Genomic DNA, 12,410 nt, shown 5'->3' with positions numbered 1-12,410 from the left:
GGCAGTCCTGCTGATCCTCTACCTCTGATACTTTTAGCAATAGACCCTGAACAAGCATGCAGCAGATCAGGTGTTTCTGACATTGTCAGATCTGACAATATTAGCTGCATGCTTGTTTCTGGTGTTGTTCACACACTACAGCAGCCGAATCGACCAGAAGGGCTGCCGGGAAACTGGTATTGTTTAGGAGGGAATTAATATGGCAGTGTCTATAGGCTTTTCATTCCAATTGTTGTCCTTTAAAGGGTGATGCCAATAATTATCCATCAAATGCATCTCCAAGTACAGTTATGCAATAAGTTTTTATTTTATTTTTTTATTCTGTGAGATAAATTAGGATTTGTTTATATTGATCTGACAGGAAGTCTGTGGCTGGAATTAAACCTGAATTTCAGGCTACAGTTCAACATATATGAAAACTGTGTGTCAATAGTTGAGTGGTATGAAACCCCAAAATTAATTTTTTGCTCTAAAACCTTAACGAAAACCTGAGCTGAAAATTAAGTCAAAATAACCATACACAGGTCATACTTGCCTCCTGCGTGGTCTACTCCTCAATCTTTCTCCGCTCCTGTGTCCCGTTTGTCCACTGTGATCAATGGGATTTTTCATCCTCCATCTTGAAAATAACCATTACCTCATAACCACTTTCTGGTCAGCACACTGTTAAACTGTAACATCGCCCACTTGTGCTATAGAGAAACCTGGACATTACCTGGCACATCAGTTGTCATCTCGGCTATAACTGACAGCAACTGATATATTTCGGTTCTGACAAAATGTTGTCAGGGATTGTTGTCAGAAGAAAATGGTGAGCTTCTGAGAGGTACTGATGGCAAGGTAACTATGTAATTTTTACTTATTTTAAGTTACCTCATGTGTTTATTTCAATTTTTACTCAGTTCAGGTTCACATTAAACGCCGCAGAAAACCGTAAAAGACTGATATTATGTCACTTGAAGACATATTTACACTTCACTGAAGTTGATTAATAACATTACTGGTTGCAGGACAAATTACTCGATTGGCTTGTAATTTAATTCAAACTTTAGTAAGAATAATGCAATGAATTAGTTAGCTGAAACCAGGAAAATGGCCATAAAAGTGGGTACCCTGAATAATGTACTGCATTCTATTGTATGGCCCTCAGTGCCTCTTTAATGCTGTATAAAGAAAATAGAGAGTTCTCTGCTCCCCGGGATACAGCAATACAGCAGAAGCTAATCTACGTTCACGCAGCTTGGTGTAGCTCAAGTCGATTCATGTGGTAGACGACTTGCACGCAGCGCTCCTGTTGAGGTGCAGAGTATTTAGCATGGGCCAACTCCTGTAAAGCCTTGGTTTCGTTTTGGATCCTGCATATTCTGGCAACCAGATGCCATCAGCAAATCTTTATTTTATTATTAATGCAATATTCAAATACAAAAAAAGAGACACCAATATAAAAATTGCTCTAAAAATATAGGTAAAACAATACATCCACTCCCCCATACCAGTACCAAATAAACCAGTAAAGGGAGAGAACATAGTCTAGCCAAAGAAGGCTAGGGGGGAAAGGACAGTTAAAGCACTCTCCACCGCCCTTGCCCCAACTATCCCCCCACCCCTAGAAGGCTGTTAGCATGAAGGAATGGACCACTGCCGCCCCATATAAGGGGGGGAAAAAAGGAAACGAGGAAAGGAGAGGAAAAGGGAGGAGAGAAGAAAAAAAGGGGGGGGGGGAAGCTTATCAGTATTGTTATCTCAGATTGATATTTAACGCCCATAAAGGCCATCCCCATCTACACCTGGTCACCAATAGAAGTCACTGTACCAAGTCTCTCTAAATTCTAGCCATGCTGCCCATTGGCTATGGAACTTGGCCATTTGGTTCTGTGCCGACAAAACCTATTCCTCCATCCTCATTGTATCATTAAGGGCTTCAGCCAGCTCTATAGCCCCTAATTTGGCATCTATTTTCCAATTTTTGGCTATCAGATACCTGACTGAGCTCATTAGATGCCCCAGGAAAGACCCCTTTGTGTTTTATTGTCCCAGGAAACATATAAAGTAGCGCACTCGCCGGGAAGCAAGATATTTTATACTAATTAATTTTTTCAAACCACCCAAATGCTAATCTCCAAAGATTGGATATACTATCACAATTCCACCACATGTGTTAATAATCCCCTGTTTTTTTCCCACATCTCCAACAAGCATCTGACACCTCCTCCCGCCATCGAGATATCTGAGCTGGGGTACGAAACCATCGGGTCAGAAGCCTATAGTTTCTTTCCCGTACTTTACATGACCTAGGATCCATGCGTCAGTGCAAATGCCTTTTTCCAGTCCCTAGATGAGAACTGTTTACCTAGATCTACTTCCCATTTTACTTGGATGTGATTAAACTGGCAGGGAGAAATGTCCAGAAGAATTTTATAAATTTTTGATAGAACATGATCTGGGCGATGTTCACTGATGCATAGATTCTCAAAGGCCGTGCAGCTTCGCCTTAGCTGAGACATTGGAGAAAGTGTTTTAATAAAGCTGCAATGCTGTTGATATTGGAACCACTCCAACAGGTCCGGACTTCTGCTATTTTTAAGCAACAGGTCCTCAATGGCAGGAATGGTCCCATTTACCAAAAGTCTCCGCATTGTCGGCCAGTCCCTACTATCAAGGCCCATAAAGGTCCTGGCTCTAACTGCGGGCAGGAATCCCAGATTATCAAAAATTGGAGTTAGAGGGCTTGGTATGGATGATAAAAGATGTGAAGGATCCTGAACTGAGAGTAGACCATCCCAGTTTTGCAATAAATTTCTTACCAATAAGGGAATAAAACCTAAAGACCTCCTAAGATGCACAGGGATCCAGGGCAGGGCTCTAACATCCAAGTCCATAATCTGTGACTCTGATTCAACCCATTGTTTTGCCTTGCAGCTATCCGTCCTGTGCAGCCTGTGACAGGATGTCCTCTGTCACATGGCGGCGATCCCCGGCCGCTGATTGGCCTGGGATTGCCGATCTGCCTTACGGCGCTGCTGCGCAGCAGCGCCGTACAATGTAAACAAAGGAGACAAATGTCTCCTACGTTTACATTTAGTCTGCGAGCCGCAATCAGTGGCTCGCAGGCTATTCACGGAGACCCGCTCCGTGATCTAACAGGAAACTGCCGCGCACGCGAGCGGCCTTTCCTGATTAATTAGGGAGGCACCTGGCGACGCAGATCTGCGTCGCTGGTCTTCCAGCTACCACTTTGCCGCCGCACGGTATGAGTGTGCGGTCGGCAAGTGGTTAAGCACATTGGCCCATATGCAATTTACTTTTTCTCCTAGGTGATATTTTCAAACTTGTCAAAATCCCTTTCAAACCATAGCCTGCAAGAAAATGCTCAAAATAATTTTTAGAGTACCTCAACTACTTTTCGGTAATTTTTCAATTGCAAAATTCTGAAAAGTTATTTTAAATAAAAGATTAAAAATTATCACCTTGGTGAAAACTCAGGAGAAAAAGTTAATTGCATATGGGCCATTGTCTCTCAATTCTCTATGGGGGACGAATCCGGACTGGTCACCATGTATCAGACGTGGTATTAACGGTCGTAGCCTGTTTGCTATCAAGCTGGCAAAGAACTTCATATCCAGGTTGATCAGGGAAATGGGTCTAAACCCGGAGCAATCCATTGGGACTTTACCGGGCATAGGTAAGACAACGATATGTGCCTGTAAAGCCTGGGGGGGGGGGGGGGGGCGGTGGAAGCCGAGATAGAATTAAAATATTCAAGTATCACTGGTGTCAATTCTTTCTGAAAGGTTTTATAGAAAGGGGCCGTGTAACCATCTGGTCCCGGGCTTTTTCCATTTTTTGAAGCCTGAATTACTGCCATCAGCTCCCCTTCAGAAAAATCCCCCTCAAGCAACTGATTCCTCTGTTGAAATCCCCCGGTTTTTACTCAGCCCCATATACTCCCGAATTTTCTCCCTCAATTAACATAGTGTAAGGGTATAATATTTACTTTGAATATTATACAATGAGCTATAATACTCATTAAAAATGTTGGCTATTTCCTTTGATTTATATGTCACACCCTTTGAATGTGAATTTATCTTTGAAATGTAAGGCGTTTTTTGTCTAGCATGGATAACTCTTGCCAACGCCCGGCCGCTTTTATTTCCCATCTCATATAACCGAGCTGATAACTTTTCTCTATGAAAAGAGTCTTAGCATCTAAGATTTTCAGAAGTTCGTGTCTCGCTCTTGATAATTTAATGGCTATTCCAGGATCCCTGTGTGTCTTATGTAAGGTCTCCAAGCTACCTCTCTCCATCAGCATTGTGGATATTTGATGGGTACGTTCCCTTTTTATACGTGTTCCATGTGAAATAAGAATTCCACGTAAGACACATTTCAGGTTTTCCCAAATCTTAATTAAGGTGGGTACACACATAAGATAAAAGTCTTTGGAAAATGAAAGATCACATACCAATTTTACCCTCTTCCATGTAGAATGAGAGCATACCTACACAGTCTATTCTATTGAGCGGAGTATCCGATAAGATAAAAATCTTTGCAAGAAGCTGTACACAAAGATCCTGTACACATGCAACAGATCAGTTCCTGCAAAAGATCAGTTCCTGCAAAATGCATTCATGGTCTATGATTTCTGCACATCTCATACACACCTTGTTTAACAGACATTCATCTGCAGATAAGATCCACCAGGATGGATTTTCAGATCTGCAGATAATTGTCTGATCTGCAGATGAATGTCTGTTAAACAAGGTGTGTATGATGATCTGCAGATATCATAGACTATGAATGCATTTTGCAGGAACGGATCTTTTGCAGGAACATATCTGTTGCATGTGTACAGCATCTTGCAAAGATTTTTATCTGATGGGGAGTTCAGCTCAATAGAATAGACTGTGTAGGAATGCTCTCATACTCCATGGAAGGGGGTAAAATTGGTCTGTAATCTTTCATTTTCCAAAGACTTTTATCTGATGTGTGTACCCTCCTTTTCGACAATAGAGAATCAGGCAGCCAGTATATAGTCAGGCAAACCTCTCAATTCGTGTTTTTTTGGGGGGGGTTTTGGGGGGGGGGGGGGGGGGTGCGAGATATGTGATGTATCAGATTTTGCATTGTTTATATTGTGTCAATATATATGGAACAAAAAAAAAAAAACATTGTTTGAAAAAGCAAAAAAAAACAAACACATTTTATTTACCCATATGTCCCGGTTAGTGACACGATAAAAATATTTCCCTAATATAATTTGTGGCGCCAATATTTTATTTGAAAATGAAGGTGCTTTTTTTGTTTTGTTTTGTTTTTTGCGTCTCTCGCGAATTATAAGCCATAATTTAAAGAATAGCAGTAGCCCCTTGACATGCATATTAAAGTTTAGTCCCTAAGGTAACTGTTTTTGTTTCTTTGTTTTTTGTTTTTTTTTATGTAAAAGTTTTTTGGGGTGGGGGTATTTATGGGAGAGTGTGGGAGGTAAGGAGTTAACCTGCCTGGCGTTCTATTAAGATCGCCAGGCAGGCTGCGGGAGGGTTTTTTTTTAATAAAAAAAAAACTATTTCATGCAGCCAACTGAAAGTTGGCTGCATGAAAGCCCACTAGAGGGCGCTCCGGAGGCGATCTTCCGATCGCCTCCGGCGCCCAGAATAAACAAGGAAGGCCGCAATGAGCGGCCTTCCTTGTTTTGCTTATATCGTCGCCATAGCGACGAGCGGAGTGACGTCATCGACGTCAGCCGACGTCGTGACGTCAGCCGCCTCCGATCCAGCCCTTAGCGCTGGCCGGAACTTTTTGTTCCGGCTGCGCAGGGCTCAGGCGGCTAGGGGGGCCCTCTTTCGCCGCTGCTCGCGGCGAATCGCCGCAGAGCGGCGGCGATCAGGCAGCACACGCGGCTGGCAAAGTGCCGGCTGCGTGTGCTGCTTTTTATTTCAGCCAAATCGGCCCAGCAGGGCCTGAGCGGCAGCCTCCGGCGGTACTGGACGAGCTGTGCTCGTCCAGACCGCCCAGCAGGTTAATTGTGTAGGTCTTTTTATTAAAATGTATGTAGGTGTAATTTTACTATTTGACCACAAGACGTCCTCATACATTTTCTTTCTGCAGCGTATGAATAATAGTATGCAAACGGGAAATCCTGCGTGGCTGTGTTACTTCGGTAGTTTATAACCGCAGGCATCTCATTGACACGGGGACTTAGATTAATGAATGGTAACTGCATTCCCATTTATTGATCTCACCTCTAATTATTGGCGAGAACTAGCGCGGCAGTGAGCAGGTAGAGGGATTTTGAAGGGACGTGGATACTTGTCCCGAGGGAGAGGAAGTGGTTAATTGAATCAGTTGCTGTGCGTTCATGATCTGCTTTTCTTTGGATTGGTTCCACATGCACACAAATGTTGCAGGCTGTATTTTGTGACAGTTTTCAGTTACAATGCGTAGATGTAAACTGTCCCTTAGGAAATGTGGAACATTCCTTCTCGTGCTGTGCATCAGTCGTGCGCTGCATCATAGATGACAGCAATTGACTGTGTAACCCAGCCTCTTAGATGGACCTTCAATATTGGTACATGACATTGCATGTCAGTCTGTTAGGCCACGTTCACACTTGCGGTTCGAGTCCGCAAGTGTCCGGGTCCGGGGGCCGCAAAGAGACCGTACGGGTCTCTGCGGTGGCCACAAGTTGCGGATCTGGAATTTATCAGTTCCAGCTACAATAAAGTAGCCGGAACTAGATACATTGCAGTGCCGGAAAGGCACCGCAAGCATGGGGGATACCGGCGTGTAGTCTGGGCCCCCCAAGTGGCATAAGACCGGTGCTGGAAGCATCCGGTCCTATTGCCAGTGTGATGAGAAACATCCGTTTCTCATTGCACAGCATGGCCGCATGTTCGGGTCAGGATCCGGCCCGAGTCCGCAGCCGCACGCGGACGTACGGCAAAAATGCAGCAAGTTGGAAAAAAGCCGAATCGTCCCCAGGCTGCGTTCCCGGATCGGATCCGGACGGTCGCACGAGTGTGAATGGATACATTGATTAACAATGTATCCATTCACCATCCGCTGTGTACAGAGCGTTCCGGGTCCGGGGAGGCCGGACCTGGAACGCTAATGTGAACCAGGCCTTAGGCTTCATGTAAGATCTTCCACCTGATTGATTTTGTGGATTTAAACGATATACAGTTAAGGCATACTTCTAAACATAAACGTAATCATTGTTTTTTGTTCTCTTCCCCCCTTTCAGTGATGCGCACTCAAGGCAGTTTACGATTAATTCTCAACACTAAACTCTGGGCCCAGATGCAGATAGACAAAGCTAGCGAGAAGAGCATACGTATTACTGCAATGGACACAGAAGATCAGGGTGTAAAGGTCTTTCTCATATCTGTGAGTATCAAACATTTTTTTTTTCTTTCGAATACAGATTTGTCCACAGATGGGAAGGTTGTAATCAATTTTTGTCTTTTCCTTTCTTGTAAAGGCAAGCTCTAAAGACACAGGTCAGCTTTTTGCTGCAATCCATCATCGCATCCTTGCTCTAAGGAGCCGTATAGAGCAAGAAGTGGAGACCAAATGTCCTGAGCCAGTCAGGGAGGTCGCCCAGTGCAATGAGGAAGACAGTGATGATGACGATGATATACTTAACCCCACTGTTGCAGCCACAAGTGGTAAATATTTCTATGCATGGGATGGCATAGCTTGTTTTATTTACTTGTTGCAATTATTGTGTTTTAACTACCACTGCCTTATCTATCTTTTTTTCTTTTCCCCTCTTTACCCCCACAGCACCTAGTGATGAAGGAGAAAAGCCACCTGCCTCAAGTACATAGCACCTGCTTACCTCATCCCCAAAATAATGGTGGTCTTCACCTGGCAGGGTGACAATCCACTGCTTCCCCTTTTATGCCTCATGGAGTATTTAATACCAGCTCCTATTTGCAAGGCTGGACTTAGGACACAGACTTTACATCCACCCCAGGAACTGTTCTTTTTTTTTTTTTTTTTTTTTTTTTCATATTAAGTAAACCAGATAATACATGCAGTTCCTCATGAATTAAATTTTTTTTTTAAACTATTAGAAGGGTATCAGGGTGGTATCAAACTAAACATCTTGTATATTGCTTGCCTGGACGCTGACAATGAATCATCTCATCATATTGATGAGTTGAAATGAATTCCTCTTCTCTCCTGTTAACCGCTGTGCAATCTTAATTGCCTTTTCCAAAATTTAACTTTCTTTTATACGTGGATATTTTTAGTTCCCCTTCCCCCATCCCTCCCAACTTAGTGTACAGATTGCCTCCTCCTGTAGTGGATTTTTAAATTTGGATTCCAGTCCTGTGCAGGAACAAAGTGGTTATTGAACGTGTACAGGAATTTCTCGTCTGGATCCACTGACTTCTGCATACTCCCAAGTGACTGCCTTCAGATTGGAATACATCTTTCAACAGACTTTTTTTTTAAAAAGCTCTTAAACTAAGAGCTTCTTCCTTGAAAGACTTGATAGTCAAATATTCCCACTTTTGGTTTTCATTTCCCTCCCTCCTTTGGTAATTTTCTGTTATTTTTTTAGTTTAACATTAATATGCTTTTTTGTGTGCGAAAAAGTGAAATGTTATTTTTTGTATCCATATTTAAGGGAAAGAGTTAAGGAATACTGTATCCTAATCCTTGTGTTCTTTTGTGAGTTTTATTTTTGTCTGGTGAATCAAGCTTTTATCCAATCGTGAAAAATTGGGCACATCCCAATTCTCACTCTCTAACTATTTGAAAGTTTAGCCTGACAAATTTAAACACATAATCAGTCCTGTTAGCTCAATGTGTAAAAAAAAAAAAAAAAAAAAAAAAAAAAAAAAAGCTTCTGTTCACAAGCTTATCCACTGGTATGTATACAGTTGCCTTGCCGCGACTATGGTACAATATTCTCATTTTCAACAAGACATTACTCACAGGGGCTGCCTTCTCATTCGATTTTCTCTACTTCAAAGAGATCTACAGTAAAACAAAGTATTTTATGAATTTAGTTTTCTTTGCTACAGGATAAAAATGCACACTAAATTTGTATGTTTGCCAATACATGTTAAAACTAGTAGATAAAAAGTACACAAACTTAACTAGTACTGTTAAAATTTAAGCAGCTTCATTACAGATAAATTTCAGAATTACATTCATGAAAACCTCAAACAGCCCCCACCCCCACCTCCTGGCAATAGTGATTACAAGTTACTTTTTTTTTTATTTTCAACACAGGGAGAGGAAATTGTATACATCAAAATAGTTCAGATATTTCATCTTTTTAACAAATGGCTAAAGGTGATGCAGCAATTCATGCACTATTAACATTTTGAAAGTTATTGTGTAAATTATAAAAGTTTTATTTGTAGAAAAAAATTAAGTACATCCCTTTATTTATCACCGGATCAAACATTTCAAATCTGGTGCAAATGATTAGGGCACATAATACACTGCTTTATTTTTGTTTTTGTTTTTTTGTTTTTCAGTCGATTAAACATTGGGTTCAATGAAAACCTCAAATCTAATGAAAATCAAGGCCTAGTTGACCGAACATTGATTGGGAAAGGCCATTCTTGAAATATAATGGAGTAGGCCAGAGAGCAGGAATTGCAGGCGGCAGCAGTATGCAATCAGTGCCTGTATTAACTTTGTACTACATATAGCGTTACAAAGCTTGCAGCTGGTCATGTGGACTGTATTGGATTAGACCTTTGTGATCTGATTCAATATCATGTAGGGAAAGGTGGTAAACAAGTGATGTCTAGTAGCTATAGACTGTAAATTTTAGTGTACAATGGCCTTAAAGGAGTCATCAAGCAACTAATGCTAGCCAAAGTACTACTTACCCGGGGCTTCCTCCAGCCCTCGGCAGCTGCTATGTCCCGTGCCACAGCTGCGCTCTCAGCTGTTGTCCCCCAGTCACAGACTCTGTGCAAGATGACCTCCAGGTCGTTGTTCACTGCGCCTGCACGAACGCTGCTGTCAGTCACCTCCACATGGTCCGCAGTGTACTGCGCAGTAGTTCTGCGCCTGCACAGTACGCTCTGGACCACAAGGAGGTGATTGAAAGTGGAGTGTGTGCAGGTACAGTAGCGGACACCTGGCGAGGCACCGTCGGGGACCGGGAGTCATCGGCGGAGAGTGGAGCTGCGGTGAGGGACATAACGGCTGCCATGGGCTGGAGGAAGTACCAGGTAAGTAGTACTCCGTGTACTATCAGTTGCTTGATGACTCCTTTAAGGTCTGGTAAATGCTATACAATTTTTACTTCATGTCTGATATAATTGAGAAAATGCAAAAAAATTCAATCTACTGATTGCCAGCGACCGATCAAAAGCTCAAAATGGATTTCTCAATCGGAAGCAGACTGGACATGTTTGAAAATATCGATCGAAATACTGGTTATCAGTTTGTGTATATATGCTTTTGATTAATTTATCTGATCAGAATTTGAAAAAAATGCATCTGTGTATTCTAGCCATATACCAGCAATTTTTGAATATCGATCTGATCACTTGCTTGAATAGGATCTGAAGTGAAAATTGCATGAGCGGGCGTGCATCCTGTAGTGATGCGAGTAGGCATCTAACTGCTTGTAGCCATGCCATGCACGGCTTTAGGGATTTGGATGCATGCTGTGGTAAAACGCAGCATGCTGTCTGAATCATCCCGGCATGTGTTTGGACAGCAAAACTATATTAGCGGAATGGGAAATGCTGCCTAACTCTAGCCACTTGCAAGGAAATGCTACGGAATCTACAGAAGAGGAAAAAGGGCCTTAAGGTACATAGGCAAGGAGGCAGTGCAGCACTTTTTTATTTTTATTTTTTTCAAATCATGTAGCGAGCCTAGGGCTCGCTACATGATAGCCGCTGAGCGGCGGCATCCCCCCACCCACTCCGATCGCCTCCGGCGATCAGAGTAAGTAGGAAATCCCGTTCAGAACGGGATTTCCTGCATCGCTTCCTCGGTCGCCATGGCGACAGGGCGGGATGACGTCAGAGGGAATCCCAATCCACCCCTCAGCGCTGCCTGGCACTGATTGGCCAGGCTGCGCAGGGGTTGGGGCGGCGATCGCGTACCTCACGCAAAGTGCTAGCTGCGTGTAGGGAAAAAAAAATTATGCAAATTGGCCCAGCGGGGCCTGAGAAATCCTCCTGCGCAGGTTACCCCGAGCTGAGCTCGGGATAACCGGCAAGGAGGTTAAACGATTTGTTGTTTGCACTTCAAGGAGTTTAAACGACAATCAGGCGTAAAGTTGGATGCGTGTACACACGTTTAGGTATCTTGTTATAGGGACTTATCTTGTTAAGGTCTTAATTGCTCTTTGTTGTTGATGGGTGTGGAGCAAAAGACCTCTGAGAGACTTTAATTTGCAGGCTGTGTATGTACCTAGAAGTTAGGGGACAGATTTACAGATCAATCCAGAAAATCATGTCAGTTGTAAAAATGTTAATGTGAACATGAGGCGGCAGGTAAAACATATTTTTTTTTTTTTAGATATTTACCTAGGCAGAGCGGAAGCTTCTGGATAGTCCAGTGGTTTCCTGTGTTGCCCCCTACACTCACTGTTGCCGTGCATTGACCTTCTGAACATATCAGATAAGAGCTTGCAGGATATGCCTTTGCTGTAAGCTAAAGCAGCTTGTCAGCTTGTCCACGTGCGGCTCCATACTACTGCGGAGGCACGACAGTACTTGTACAGGCACGGTGCAGCACTGCATGGTGGGGAGACCAGGTTGTGGGGTCGAGGGAGGGAGGGGGGGGGGGTTAGTTTGCCGCCTTGGATTTGCTTTAAACAGGAAACCAGGGTTTGCATTCTGGAATCGGGCTGCACCAGCAAGTTCAGCCCAAAAGCAGAATGCAAAATTCTCAAAAACCTCTATGGGAATCTGTTTTTCATTGTAAGATGTACAGGTTGCGTTTGCTGCTACTGATGTCATAATGCATGTGAGTATTGTTAAGGGCCCTTTTACACCAGGCATGTATAATCCCCTTTTGACGCAACATGTATCACGCGTGGTTTCAAGTAAAATGAAAGTCCATGGAGTTTCATTTTACATTTCACATCTAGTAATGGGTTGGTGTGTGTTGTGACGCTGGGAGCATTTACTCGCATGACGCAACTGATTTCCCTTCGAGTTGTGTTTCAGCGCTAGTTTGCGCTGAAACAAACCTACCTGCCCTCAAGCCCTGCATTGTTACGTGTGCACAAATCGGGTTCATGTACACGTTAGCTATTGGTAGACAGTTCGAACAAAGAAGCTACACAGATTGCTTCTATAGGAGAGGTGTACCAAAAGCAAATACATTTGCTCATGAACACCTAGGCAAAGACCAGGACTTATAAAACAGGGTGTTGTGGATAGAGGCGGTAAAGATAGGTATTTTGCCTAAAT

The 12,410-nt window shown here is 43.0% G+C and overlaps 1 protein-coding gene across 2 annotated transcripts in view; it reads left to right on the top strand.

The window, feature by feature from the left end:
* The window catches only part of RANBP3 (RAN binding protein 3), a 139,726-nt gene extending 130,414 nt beyond the window's left edge, over positions 1–9,312 (top strand). Inside the window, exons 14-16 of one of the 2 annotated variants that reach the window (XM_068233744.1) lie at positions 7,241–7,383; positions 7,478–7,664; positions 7,783–9,312. In XM_068233744.1, the coding sequence (XP_068089845.1) occupies positions 7,241–7,383; positions 7,478–7,664; positions 7,783–7,826 (374 nt within the window). In that variant the 3' untranslated portion in view covers positions 7,827–9,312. The remainder of the gene's footprint in view (positions 1–7,240; positions 7,384–7,477; positions 7,665–7,782) is intronic. The other variant, XM_068233743.1, reaches the window with a different exon arrangement.
* The last annotated feature ends 3,098 nt before the right edge of the window (positions 9,313–12,410 follow it).

Source organism: Hyperolius riggenbachi, chromosome 1, assembly GCF_040937935.1.
Source record: "Hyperolius riggenbachi isolate aHypRig1 chromosome 1, aHypRig1.pri, whole genome shotgun sequence".
NCBI classification, from domain to species: domain Eukaryota; kingdom Metazoa; phylum Chordata; class Amphibia; order Anura; family Hyperoliidae; genus Hyperolius; species Hyperolius riggenbachi.
This window is presented reverse-complemented; position numbering and strand designations above follow the sequence as displayed.